Source organism: Littorina saxatilis, linkage group LG7, assembly GCF_037325665.1.
Source record: "Littorina saxatilis isolate snail1 linkage group LG7, US_GU_Lsax_2.0, whole genome shotgun sequence".
Classification (NCBI taxonomy): domain Eukaryota; kingdom Metazoa; phylum Mollusca; class Gastropoda; order Littorinimorpha; family Littorinidae; genus Littorina; species Littorina saxatilis.
The window spans coordinates 16779286-16794444 of NC_090251.1; the positions used below are offsets into that span (position 1 = coordinate 16779286).

At 41.3% G+C, this 15159-nt stretch overlaps 1 protein-coding gene across 3 annotated transcripts in view; it reads right to left on the reverse strand.

Moving 5' to 3' along the window:
* The window catches only part of LOC138970816 (differentially expressed in FDCP 8 homolog A-like), a 44131-nt gene that overhangs the window by 27569 nt on the left and 1403 nt on the right, over positions 1 to 15159 (reverse strand). For all 3 annotated transcript variants that reach the window (XR_011457080.1, XR_011457079.1, XM_070343344.1), the window contains exon 2: positions 10112 to 10221. Coding sequence is in view for 1 of the 3 variants with exons in the window: in XM_070343344.1 (XP_070199445.1) it covers positions 10112 to 10221 (110 nt within the window). In the remaining 2 variants the exon portion in view is untranslated. The remainder of the gene's footprint in view (positions 1 to 10111; positions 10222 to 15159) is intronic.

The window sequence follows — 15159 nt, forward strand, 5'->3', positions numbered from 1 at the left end:
TAAAGAATAATCCTATAAAGTTTGAATCAAATCCGATGAATAGTTTCAGAGATATATTTCAATTTTTTTTCCTTCAAGACATACCTGTGACCTTGAAAAAGGTCAAAGGTCACCAAAGCAGACGTCAAAGTGTAGAGGTCACTGGGAGTCACGTTCACATAAAATTTGAGCCCGGTCACTTTTATAGTTTCCGAGAAAAGCCCAACGTTAAGTTGTGTGTTGCCGAACAGAAAAGGCTAGTTATCTCCCTTGTTTTTCTGATAACGTTCGTAAAAGGCTACAGATGTAAATACTTTGATGTAAAGAATAATCCTACAAAGTTTCAATCACATCCGATGAACTTTGTCAAAGATATAAAATGTCTAATTTTTCCTTTGACGCTGACCTGTGACCTTGAAAAAGGTCAAAGGTCAACGAAACCATCGTTAAAGTGTAGAGGTCATTGGAGGTCACGACTAAACAAAATATGAGCCCGATCGCTTTGATAGTTTCCGAGAAAAGTCCAACGTTAAGGTGGTGTCTACGGACGGCCGGCCGGACGGCCGGCCGGACAGCCGGCCGGCCGGACAGACTAACACTGACCGATTACATAGAGTCACATTTTCTCAAGTGACTCAAAAATGATCTCGGGAACAAATTAGCACTACTAAACAGAGCAAATAAACCACACTGGTGAAGATAACCTGAAAGAACGCAGGTTGAATCACAAAACACGGTAATTAGGCAAAGTAATTAAAAGAGAAAAAAGCGGGACTGAATTAAATAGAAATGAACAATTACATTAACATTCTCACACCACCCAGCCTCTATAATTTTATTAATTGAACTTGAAGAATGATGATATCAATCATTAATGAAAGTATAGTGTTATCTCAGGAGCCGGGTAGTACAGAGAAGAAATAAGTACGTGGAATAACAAAAGCCGAATACTTAGAAAATCCTTTTCACCGAGCGGGGCCAGGTTGTGTCATGCATGAAAGCTTGATCGGTTGTCCCCGTCTTGACACAACTAGGCAGATTTTAAAGTCACGAAAATCGTATCCAAGCATTTTTCTTGTAACTACTGATGTTCCCTGGTATTTCCACAGAAGAGGGAAGCAAAACCCATTGATTACAGTTATGAAAACCGACGGATCAAAAGCCGGCGCGTTTGCAGCCAAGTTTAAAACTTGCAAAGGCCGCAGTGCATTTTTAGAGAGAGAACAAGGGACAGTAAAGCGGGGAAATAAAGCGTGTGCTGGCGGTGCAGCAGTTGCGCGAGTATAATAGAACATGCAAAAAGCGAACATCCAGATGACAAGTTAAAATGTAGGTCTCTTGCGCTGAATCCTACCACTGGACAAAGAGGTGCGTGAACGGACACTATTGGGCCATAGCCGCCGAAACCTATCCGTACATTGCAGGTGGCTGGGCCCCTCCCCCCTACACTCACACATAGACGCACAATCAAACTGATTGAATCAATGCTAGCCACTACTTCTACTGAAAGTAAACCGATAACATCAAACTCCTAATACATTTTTAAACGTACTGTTTTATCAACTGTTATCAAAGAAGAGATGAAATGAATCCGACAAGGCAGTGAACACACTCACTGTGCATTGGCACCACACAACAGCAGCCACCACCGGCAAGAATAACCACACAACACTGACCGCTCTTACCCTTCTCCACTCTCTACCCCCAAGCCCTAGCAACTGATTATTGGAAGGAACAACCACCCCACTGTCGCCAGCTCACCCCCCCCCCCCCCCCCCGGCCCCCAGTGGGCAGAGATGTGTCAGCTTGACCGCTGAGCAAGAGCCCACTGGCTAACTTTTGACACTGACTTGTGATGGAGATTGAGGAGGGGGGGGGGGGGGATTCTTGATCAACAAAGCAAGAACACTGACAGGTTCAAACAGATGAGGCAAGCGACCCACTACTGGTCAAGGATGACGGGAGGGGGGGGGGGGAGAGAGAGTTGCCTCGGTTTCGGGTGTTGTGTACAGGGATGGGATTCCCAAATGAAGAGTGAAAAGACACTTGTCACAAGATCGGCATGCATTAAATAAAGCCACACAAGAAGAAAATAATTATGACATGCAGCTCTTTATCAAGTTTATGCTGTTTTTTTTTATTTTTATTCAAACTGGTTTTCAATGCTTATTCTCGCAAAGCATCTGCACAAACATGCCTGCCTCTGTGTGGTGTTTGTGTGGCTGCTTTCGTAAGACACGGGTTGGACACGGGTCAACTGTTTGTGCAGACCCAGAGACGGTATCCATGTCCCACCACCGTGTCACCACGCTCTGTCTGTCTCTCTGTCTCTCTCTCCTTCCCTCTCTCGGTCTGTCTGTCTCTTTCTCTCTTTTTACATTTAGTCAAGTTTTGACTAAATGTTTTAACATAGAGGGGGAATCGAGACGAGGGTCGTGGTGTGTGTGTGTGTGTGTGTGTGTGTCTGTGCGTGTGTGTGTGTGTAGAGCGATTCAGACCAAACTACTGGACCGATCTTTATGAAATTTGACATGAGAGTTCCTGGGAATGATATCCCCGGAAGTTTTTTCTTTTTTTCGATAAATACTTTTGATGACGTCATATCCGGCTTTTTGTAAAAGTTGAGGCGGCACTGTCACACACTCATTTTTCAATCAAATTGATTGAAATTTTTGTAAAGCAATCGTCGACGAAGGCCGGACTTCGGTATTGCATTTCAGCTTGGTGGCTTAAAAATTAATTGATGACTTTGATCATTAAAAATCTGAAAATTGTAATAAAATATTTTTTTATAAAACGATCCAAATTTACGTTCATCTTATTCTACATCATTTCCTGATTCCAAAAACATATAAATATGTTATATTTGGATTAAAAACAAGCTCTAAAAATTAAAAATATAAAAATTATGATCAAAATTAAATTTCCCAAATCGATTTAAAAAAATTTCATCTTATTCCTTGTCGGTTCCTGATTCCAAAAACATATAGATATGATATGTTTGGATTAAAAACACGCTCAGAAAGTTAAAACGAAGAGAGGTACAGAAAAGCGTGCTATGCAGCACAGCGAAACCATTCATCAGTTTCACTCCGTCATGCCACGGACCTATACATCTATACAGGTCCGTGGTTATGCACAAGCGGCGGACTACGGTCATTGTGAAAAAAAATGCAGTGCGTTCAGTTTCATTCTGTGAGTTCCACAGCTTGACTAAATGTAGTAATTTTGCCTTACGCGACTTGTTTTTTGTTGCACTGTTATCTGGGCACAACTCTCTCTCTCTGTCTCTCTCTGTCTCTGTCTCTGTCTCTGTCTCTCTCTCTCTCTCTCTCTCTCTCTCTCTCTCTCTCTCTCTCTCTCTCTCTCTCTCTCAGTATGGTTTGAAACAATCCGGCCCGATTTGGACACGGGTTAACTGTTTATGCAGACCTAGAGACAATATTCATGTCCCACCCCCGTGTCATCACGGCCACGGGGCGCTTTAAATGCTTGTTTTATTTCTGTCCTTGCTTGAAGAAACCAATTAGGTTACCAGCGTGGTTAACAGCCCAGAATGGATTCTCCGTGTCTTGATAAAAAAAACAAGTCGCGTAAGGCGAAAATACAATATTTAGTCAAGCACATGTAGCTGTCGAACTCACAGAATGAAACTGAACGCAATGCCATTTTTCAGCAAGACCGTATACTCGTAGCATCGTCAGTCCACCGCTCATGGCAAAGGCAGTGAAATTGACAAGAAGAGCGGGGTAGTAGTTGCGCTAAGAAGGATAGCACGCTTTTCTGTACCTCTCTTTGTTTTAACTTTCTGAGCGTGTTTTTAATCCAAACATATCATATCTATATGTTTTTGGAATCAGGAACCGACAAGGAATAAGATGAAAGTGTTTTTAAATTGATTTGGACAATTTAATTTTGATAATAATTTTTATATATTTAATTTTCAGAGCTTGTTTTTAATCCGAATATAACATATTTATATGTTTTTGGAATCAGCAAATGATGGAGAATAAGATAAACGTAAATTTGGATCGTTTTATAAATTTTTATTTTTTTTTACAATTTTCAGATTTTTAATGACCAAAGTCATTAATTAATTTTTAAGCCACCAAGCTGAAATGCAATACCGAAGTCCGGGCTTTGTCGAAGATTACTTGACCAAAATTTCAACCAATTTGGTTGAAAAATGAGGGCGTGACAGTGCCGCCTCAACTTTCACGAAAAGCCGGATATGACGTCATCAAAGACATTTATCAAAAAAATGAAAAAAACGTTCGGGGATTTCATACCCAGGAACTCTCATGTCAAATTTCATAAAGATCGGTCCAGTAGTTTAGTCTGAATCGCTCTACACACACACACAGACACACACACACACACACACACACACGCACACACACACGCACGCACATACACCACGACCCTCGTTTCGATTCCCCCTCGATGTTAAAATATTTAGTCAAAACTTGACTAAATATAAAAACCACTACAGACAGTGTAATGGATACCTATGTCCATTTTATCAACGCTCATGAATTTTAAAATGTAATCAGTGACGAACCAGATGTAATCGAAATTTTAAAGGCCCAATCCACCTCCCGTAAACCCTCAATTTCCAATCACAGACACGCCAGGGCTTCCCATAGTGCGCGTCCCTGCGTCCTATACGCACTAGAAGCCGAAAACACGTACTAGACATTTATGGAGGCGGTCCCAGGATGCGCTAACCTTTAAAAGAGCGGGTCCTGGGACGCACTAAATTTCCTTTATCGTGTGTACCGCAGGTACCTTTTCAGACTGCAATTGTCAGCTATTGTACACAGTACACTATGCATGACCACAATGTTTTATTGGTACACCAGGACTATTCGGCTTTTGGACCCTTGGGACCCTCTAACATTTTGCAGTGGGAGTCCATGGACCCTCTACAAATTGAAAGTGGGGATCCCGGGACCCCATAGGAGGAACGTCCGTGGGGAGCCGTGCACGCCCAGGCTGTTACATACAATACAAAACACCCTTTCGCGCGAACGCTTAGAGAACACCATAGGTGCTCTCCATAGAGAGCGAACATTTTTCAAAGAATTCATTTTACGTGGACGAAAAGGCAAGGATCGGAAAGCCTCGATATGGCGCCCCTGGCGTTCGGATCGGGCGGACGATGTGGCCATCCCTGACTTGTTCTTTTTAACAAAGCTGTCAAATGCGCCATCGATACTTAGAGCGATGTATCAGGTTGCAGAAGGAGAATATAAAGAAGAAGAAGAAGAAGAAGAAGAAGAAGAAGAAGAAGAAGAAGAAGAAGAAGAAAAAGAAGACCAATTCCACCTCAATCAACAACTACAAAAACATCGTAAACTCGGCACAAATAAAAAAAATATATTGCACCCGTTTTCGTACCCCAACTAAAACATTCATTCCCATGTCATTTCAATCAAACTTTCTATGCTATGAAAGGCACTCAACTTGGCTGCCTGGCGGCACACGAGGAATTCTTTTACAGGGGCCACGTGCTTCAAAATAAGGGTACCCCCAAAATCTTCAAAATAGGCATAACTTGCCAACTTCGATATATATACGAGAAGAAAGTCAAACCAATGATCTATCCAGAACAGGTGTTTTGTCTCAGTATTTTGCGTATTTCTTGTGTTACGAGGTAATTCCTTCTGATGTAGGTGTCGATTGCATGAGAGGTCGAAAACGAGAGGTTTTTGCGTTCATTTCGAGGGGTATATCAGCAATGACCAGGTGGACTACTTGGAAACTTTTAGGATCTTATGCCTACATTCGAGAGGTACATCAAGGCAAATTTGTTATCGTTAAACGTATTCACGCCCTGGATCGTGGAATGCCTATTTGTGTCCACCGCAGGCGCTACTCACGATTATGCCCCCCCGCACGCGGAAGCAGAGTTGATATATCGCAAAAGAATTGCCCTGTGAAGGTAATTTATGGCAGATCACATTATTTATTATAGATATTCCGAAGCAGAATTGCCTAGGCTATAAATTTTACTTAGGTCTTGTTGTGTACTGGTAAACAGTGGCGTTCGATTTTCTGCCGAAGTCCGTGAAAATTACGCAGAGAGGTCTCAATTTCTTACAAATTAACCTAGAACTACCATTTCAATCACTATTCTTATTTACTCACAGTTCAATCTTCGATACCTTGCAGACTTGTATGCGCGTTTTGGGGCACCAGCATCGCGGATAAACTGCTCTAATCTAGCGTTATTTTGTGGTACTCGATTTTCAGTGGGTAAGGTCCCCCGCAGACACCAGAAAAGGTCCCCCGCATTTTTGACCAAGCTGCGGGGGATCTTGCCCCGTCAAATTTCACTGTTGATCTTTGTACTCATCGTGAGTCTAAACTAAGCAAAGCTGAAACTTAAATATGGAAAGCAGTATCCACAAGTAGTTACACTTTGACAAGCAAGAAGATTTAAGCCCTTCTGTTGACCGTGCTTTGTGTTATTTTATCATTTTTAACGTGGGGGACAGTATTTTTGACCTGTCTTGGTGAAATTTCTTCTCTTATGTAGTACACGAGAGTATAAATGGTAAGAAAACTGGCTGATCCAATGCAAAAAAAAGTACCGGTCAGTATGATATAACTTCAATACAAGAAAGTCTGGTTATCTACTATTTTAAGGCATTAATTTGGAGACACCTACCATGTGGTTGGTCTTGCGGGGGACATAATCGTGTGTAGCGCCTGCGGTGGACACAACTAGGCGTTCCACGATCCAGGGCGTGCGTATTTGTTCAGATATTATGCACGATTCCGGAAAATGTTTTAAAACTCATCTTAGGTTTGTGGACTTAAAATGTTAAAAACATCTTCGCATGTATACCAACAAAATAAACTAAGAAACATTTCATTGGTCTAAACAGAACAACACACACACACACACACACACACACACACACACATCACTACACACAAAACACGGAAAGAGAGAAAAGAGTGAGAGAATTTGCACGCAATCGTTATAAACTCACAAACACACACACACACGTACACACACACACGTCAATTTTACAAAATTGAAATGAAATACGATAACATGAGGCAATCAAACATGATCCGATTGAATTTAAAGAGAAATGTATTACAAGCAGAAGAAACAGACAAAAACAAAATCAATGCAAATGAAATCATTTTTTTGTTGTAAATATCATATTTCCCGCTACTGGTTCCGAAGATCTGTCTAATAGTTGTCCAACGCGTTTAATATAATTTGGGATGTATGTATCACTTTGTGGGTGTTTGTCTCTATTTGTTTTATCCGCTGTCCGCACTTTAGATCTCTGGTGTTTATGGGTCGATTGAGCTGAACTTTAGTCTGTTCCTTGGAAGTATTATAAAGCTTAGACACACGGTCGTGGCAAAATAGCAGGTTCCTACCTGTAGCAAAAGAAAGGATATAGGCCTACACACGACACGGTCTACTATGTAATGTGTATGCTACAACTGACTCATCGGGGACCCAAACCATCTTCACCGCGGCTTTCGCTTTTTTAAGCCGCCATGATAAAGCGGCTTTTAGATTTCGTTCTCTGTTATCGTGACACAAGCGGATTTTCTCCATTTCTTTTATCTTCCCCTCTCTGTCGGTGACTACCTCTCTCTCTCTCTCTCTCTCTCTCTCTCTCTTTTGTACTGCTATCTGGGCACAAGCGGATTTTCTTCACGCGTCATCTGCTACCGTTGATTATTTCCTCTCTCTCTCTCTCTCTCTCTCTCTCTCTCTCTCTCAGTATGGCTTGAAACAGCTTTGCGCGACTTACGGTCGCGGATTAGAATCCAGCCCGGGTTGGACACGGGTCAACTGTTTACAGTATCCATGTCCCACCCCCGTTTACTTTGGCCGAAACTTTTATGTCCTTATCGGCCAAATGTCCGAAGAGTATTTGTCTGAATTGGCCAAGGTTTGTCCATTTTTACATTTAGTCAAGTTTTTACTAAATGTTTTAACATAGAGGGGAAATCGAGACGAGGGTCGTGGTGTATGTGTGTGTGTGTGTGTGTCTGTCTGCGCGCGTGTGTGTGTGTGTGTGTGTGTGTGTCTGTGTGTGTGTCTGTATGTGTGTGTGTGTGTTGTCCCGTGTAAAGCGATTCAGAGTAAACTACTGGAACGATCTTTGTGAAACTTTACATGAGAGTTCCTGGGAATAATATCCCCAGGTTTTTTCTTTTTTGGGGATAAATGTCTTTGATGACGTCATTTCTGTCTTTTTGTAAAAGTTGAGGCGGCACTGTCACAGCCTAATTTTTCAATGAACTTAATTGAAATTTTGGCCAAGCAATCTTCGACGAAGGCCGGACTTTGGTATTGCATTTCAGCTTGGAGGCTTACAAATTAATTAATGAGTTTGGTCATTAAAAATCGGAAAATTGTAATTAAAATTATTTTAAAACAATTTCATCTTTTTTTTCATCATTTTCTGATTCTAAAAACATAAATATGTCATGTTCATATTAAAAACAAGCTCTAAAAATGAAAATTATAAATAAAATAAAATTTCCTAAATCGATTTAAAAACAATTTCGTCTTATTCCTTGTCGGTTCCTGATTCCCAAAACATATAGATATGACATGTTTGGATTACAACTGAACAAGCTGAGAAAGTTAAAAAGAATAGAGATACAGAAAAGCGTGCTATCCTGCTCAGCGCAACCACTACCGCGTTATTCTGGCTTGTCGATTTCACTGCCTTTGCCAAGAGTGGTGGACTGACGATGCTACGAGTATACGGTCTTGCTGAAAAAATGCAGTGCGTTCAGTTTCATTCTGTGAGTTCGACAGCTTGACTAAATGTTGTATTTTCGCCTTACGCGACTTTTTTTTTTATTGGTCAGGCTTTCATTGCTAAAACTGCTGCCGATGTACTTAGTCTGACTCCTGAAACCCTGGCCCTGTATGCTGATGCCCCTACCACTGGGGGGGGGACATCATGCCCACAGTAACATCCCTTCTCTTCCCTTTTATTTTAATTTTTATTTTTACTTTATTTTTTATTTTATTATTTCTAACTGACCTCTCTTCGTCCCACAATGCAACAATCATGTTCATTTATGACCGTGGCTGCCAAACGGAAGAAGAAGAAGTCAACTGACTGGCGTTTATTTTCTTCGCGAATACCAAAAACGAAACATCAATGTTCTGAACGGATCGGAAGCCATTGACAAAAATTATAGCTGCCAGAGTGGTTTCCCTTGGACAAGGGGAACCACATTCTCAGCATTTATGTCCGCCGGTTCGCGAAAGTTTATCAGTCAGTCACACTTTCGATTTCGATTTGAACATTATGTCGCAACCAAAAAAGAAAAAAAAACTAATTGATCGGAGGCCAAGGTTTGCTACCCTTCGCCAAGGTAGGTGATTCCAGACAAAATGACAGCAACACCGCAAATTTGGACAGTGTCAGTGTGAGTGGTAGTAGTGTTGTCGAGTCGATCACAGTAGACGACTTTTACCAGTCATGTTTCCCAAGGCTTGTCAAGATTTGCACAAGATTGTAAGAGTTGTATTGTTTTACTTTCAAGAAATTAAAGTTAAAGGTTTGGACAAGTTTCAGAGAATTGGTGTCTGTTTTAGTTAAATCAGTAAAGCTGATTGTTTCAGTTGCAGTATGCAACAGATGTTCTGTGTTCCTACGACAATGATTGTATTGGTGTTCCCCTCTTGTGCGGAGACTTTCGATGAGCCATAATAATAGCCGAACATTTTTCAAAATGTCCTCAAGCTTTCTGACAGTTTCGGCCAAATGTCCCAACATGAAAATGTCTAGCATCACCCCTGTCCATGTCAGAGTTTGGCGGGTAATAGAAACACAGAAACTCCCAGCATGCATTCCTGGAGCTGGAGTGTACAAGGGAGTTCCAGCCCATGAACACAGAATAAAATCACACTTTGGCCTCCAGTGTGAAGCAGACGACATAATCTCACGTGGACTAATTATTTCTCCTATTTACCAAACTCTCCCATTCAGGGATGTAAAAAGCTGTCAACTAAAACTTCTCTAAGACTGCAAGTTACTAAGAGTAAGAACTTTTTTAAAAAATTGTGAATTAATGACAGATCTGTCTTCACAGTTGTTGATCTAAAAGAAAAAGTAAGAAAACTCACAAGAAACTGCACTTCTTGGCGATGAATTCTTGCCGCTGAAATAGTTGCTGTCTGGATTGTCAGAGAAGTGGTCCTCTTCTAAGTGAATGTCGTTGTCAAATGGATTGAACCTATTTTGGGAAGAAAAGTATACTTGACTTGACTTGTAACTTCAAAAAGGCAAAGGCACCTTGAATACAATACTTTACTCTAACTTAATCTATACTCTGAATATTAATAATAACTAGCTTAAATTAATTACTAAGCTCAATCGACAAAACCCTGGAAAAGTAGGGGCGACCACCCCCAACCAGGCGCGTCCACAGGTGGCGGATGGTGGGGTGGCCTTCAGATATATGGAGGTTAGCTGCGAGATAAGCCAGGCTTGCCAGGACGAATAAGGAGTCGCGGACCAAATGGCGGTGCTTCCAGCAGGATGGGGCAGGGTAACAGGTGGCACTGTTACTCCCAAGAATACCCCAGGTGTCCAATTACGGGAGCACCATGCGATCAAGAGCCACATTATAAGCTCTAGCCCTGGGGAAGGTCACCTCAGATAAACAAACCAGCCAGCTATGGCCAAACAGCCGGGTAGACTGGACTCGACAGCCCTGTAAAGTCACCAGTCTAGGAGAAGGACCACTCCAAACACGCTGAAGTCGGATGAGCTGGGCCATGTATGGCGCATAACGGCAGCTTAACGCATCAACGCTCAAATGACAGACAACAACAATCGACGAAAAACTCTCCACCTTGACATGTGACACTATAAAAGTAGACATTTTGAATTACATTCAGTGTGATGATTGACAACTCAGGTCCCTTGATTGTGTACTTGAAGTTGAAAGTTGATTTTTGTGTGCATACGATAAAAACACGATTGTGGATTAATTAGTGTGCTAAGAAAAAAACTAAGACTGGGTACTCGGATAGAGTTACCAACTCTGACTTGCCTTTGTTTTGCCCATCACAGTATGGGTGATGGGTGGTGGTGGGGTACATGATATAAGCTCGAACGACAAATGCTCGAATGACAAAACCTTGATACAATACAATACAATACAATACAATACAATACAATACAATAACTTTATTAATCTCTAAAAGAGAAATTACATTGCTGAGCGTTTGTGTCCGTAATAATAACATACATAAAACATTCAAAATAAACATTTGTTCTTTGTCCTGAGAAAATATAGCACATTGGTTATCACATAAGAAAGTATATTAAAAATAAATTAACATGCATTCACCATCAACAATGCACAAAAGAAAGTCAGCACCTTGCCGGTTATCACATATTGTCTAAGATTAAGAGAGTAGAATGCAAAACAAAATCAACAATAATGAAACAATACAGAACACTGACCCCGTGCATCAGAGCGACATGTCGACAACACCAGCATCTACCGCCCCACCTGAGAATTGAAGATGTGAATTGCAGATGGAATGAACGAATTTCTGTAGCGTGTGGATCTTGCGGTTGGTTGTCTGAATCTGTTGCTCCTGTCTGTCCGTCTACTGTCAAATTCCGGTCTGAGTGGGTGCGAGTCGTCAGCCAAAATCTTCTGTACCTTGTCAGTCAGTCGTCGTTCATGTGTTGATGTGAAATTGTCCTGCTTCCTCCCAACCACCCCACTTGCTTTCCTGATGAATTTATCTAATCTATCCCTGTCTTGCTTGTTGATGTTGCCACCCCAACACACGGAGCCAAAGTACAACACACTATTGCACGTTGAAGTGTAAAACATCTGAAGGATTTCTTGTCTGATGTTAAAAGACCTGAGTTTTCTCAAAAAGTACAGGCGAGAGTGGAGTTTCTTCACAAGGGCATCAGAGTTTGGTTTCCATGTCAACTTATTGTCTATAATCACCCCCAAATACTTATACTGCTCTACCTTCTCTACGACCTCCCCCTTGATCACTATCTCCCTGTGTACATGTTCCCCCCTCCTGTTGTCCATTATCATTTCCTTTGTCTTCCCCACATTAAGCTCTAAATAGTTGTTTTCACCCCACCCCACAAACCTATCTACCTCCTGCCTGTAGTCAGAGTCGTCGTCATCAGTCAGCAGTCCGGTCAGTCCAGTGTCGTCAGCTTGACGCGACATAAGCTCGAATGACTGAAGCTCGACCGGACATATATGCTCGACGCGACAAAAGCTCGACACGATGAAAGCTCGACATGATAAAAGATCGAAAGTGTCTGTGCATGTCATTCTCAGTGTTATTTAGCCTGTCCGGTTTTTTTTGTTTTTTTTAATCTGTCTGCGAGAGAAAGAGAGAGAGAGAGAGAGAGAGAGAGAGAGAGAGAGAGAGAGAGAGAGAGAGAGAGAGAGAGAGAGAGAGACAAGTCGCGTAAGGCGAAAATACAATATTTAGTCAAGTAGCTGTCGAACTCACAGAATGAAACTGAACGCAATGCCATTTTTCAGCAAGACCGTATACTCGTAGCATCGTCAGTCCACCGCTCATGGCAAAGGCAGTGAAATTGACAAGAAGAGCAGTGCCCGTGGAATTGACAAGAAGAGCGGGGTATTCGTTGCGCTGAGAAGTATAGCACGCTTTTCTGTACCTCTCTTCGTTTTAACTTTCTGAGCGTGTTTTTAATCCAAACATATCATATCTATATATTTTTTGAATCAGGAACCGACAAGGAATAAGATGAAAGTGTTTTTAAATTGATTTCGAAAAAAAAAATTTGATAATAATTTTTATATATTTAATTTTCAGAGCTTGTTTTTAATCCAAATATAACATATTTATATGTTTTTGGAATCAGCAAATGATGGAGAATAAGATAAACGTAAATTTGGATCGTTTTATAAATTTCTATTTTTTTTTACAATTTTCAGATTTTTAATGACCAAAGTCATTAATTAATTTTTAAGCCACCAAGCTGAAATGCAATACCGAAGTCCGGGCTTCGTCGAAGATTACTTGACCAAAATTTCAACCAATTTGGTTGAAAAATGAGGGCGTGACAGTGCCGCCTCAACTTTCACGAAAAGCCGGATATGACGTCATCAAAGACATTTATCAAAAAAATGAAAAAAACGTTCGGGGATTTCATACCCAGGAACTCTCATGTCAAATTTCATAAAGATCGGTCCAGTAGTTTAGTCTGAATCGCTCTACACACACACACACACACACGCACGCACACACGCACATACACCACGACCCTCGTTTCGATTCCCCCTCGATGTTAAAATATTTAGTCAAAACTTGACTAAATATAAAAAGAAGGGGGACGATCGTGTCGGGGTTTAGATTTGTCATTGTTACTGTTTTAATTGGAAATGACTGTTTATCTGGAAAAGGTTTAGGTAAGCAGCATGCGGCATGGGCAAATTGATGACTGTTTGTTTGTTTGCTTGCTGTAAGAATCAATTCAGAAAAAAAAGTTTCTCAGAGTCAACAGTGTGACCACTGTGATCAGAAATTATCGAAACTATCATGCACAGTTGGAATTGAGTTGTTATTTCCACTCGCGTGTCGGCTTCACACATTCCCTCCCCCATGGAGGTAACCAAGACACAAAAGTGTCTCGTTATGTTTGAACTGCTTGACTTACAATGTGGATGCAAAGAAAGACAAAAGATCTACTGGAAGTGCACACAATCAAAGGACAAATGCCGAGGACGAGTAATATCTAGTAAAACTGCAGACGGATAAAACTCAGGGATGTCGTTAGGCGTCGGACATCGGACATATAACGATGAAAATCCCCAAATGTCCGATTCACATTGCCGCATGTCGGTCAGATGTCCTATCGTTTTAGCCTGAGCGTGGTCATTGTCCGATATGTACTCCATTCCTTCGGACAGCGCGATATTCGTTAATTTTCATTTCAAGATACAAATCTTCTAAAAGACCGAACGCTCTCGTGTTCAGCTGACACTGAAGAAGTTGTCAGTGCCGCGTGCGGATCTTTTCTTTTGTCGGGAATTCCCGAACCGTTTGCGGTATGCGCCGTTTGGGTATAACCGTCTCGGTGCAGCGCACTGATCTAAAAATAGTGGATTCTTTTTAGATCAGTGCATGCTACAGGAGTACGGGAGACAACTCCAACTGACTAAATTTGTCGTCTGCTTTTGTTTTCGATACGAGACGAAGCACTGAATTATGCCGCTGAAAAACAAGAAGAGCAAACGCTCGATCGAGTCACTTTCGCAGTTCTGAATATTATATGAGGCATCAGATGGACAGGAAGAAATTGCTATTCACAACACAATGAGTCACGTTCACATCAAATTTGAGCCCGGTCACTTTTATAGTTTCCGAGAAAAGCCCAACGTTAAGTTGTGTGTTGCCGAACAGAAAAGGCTAGTTATCTCCCTTGTTTTTCTGATAACGTTCGTAAAAGGCTACAGATGTAAATACTTTGATGTAAAAAATAATCCTACAAAGTTTCAATCACATCCGATGAACTTTGTCAAAGATATAAAATGTCTAATTTTTCCTTTGACGCTGACCTGTGACCTTGAAAAAGGTCAAAGGTCAACGAAACCATCGTTAAAGTGTAGAGGTCATTGGAGGTCACGACTAAACAAAATATGAGCCCGATCGCTTTGATAGTTTCCGAGAAAAGTCCAACGTTAAGGTGGTGTCTACGGACGGCCGGCCGGACGGCCGGCCGGACAGACTAACACTGACCGATTACATAGTCACTTTTTCTCAAGTGACTCAAAAACTAAAGCCTGCAAAAGATCAGCATTAGATCAAACCGATCATTTTGTTTTTCAACTTTTATCCAAATCATGCAGTATTTAATCAAAGTACGAGCTCTGAAGTTGTTCATGTTGGTTTCTTTTTTGTGGTTTCTTTGAAACTAAACAAATACAACATTATACGCACACTGTGTTGATGTATTTACTATATTATGTGTGTGTTCTACAGCGCGCGCGCGTGGGTGTGTGTGTGTGTGTGGGCGCATGACTTTGGAACAATTCCATGGAATGTGTTATAAGCTGTTTGGCGCAAATTCATAATGTCCTATTACACTTTCTGAAAGCGGTCAAATGTCCTATTGATGCTGAAGAACTCAGGACATTTGTCCTATAGGT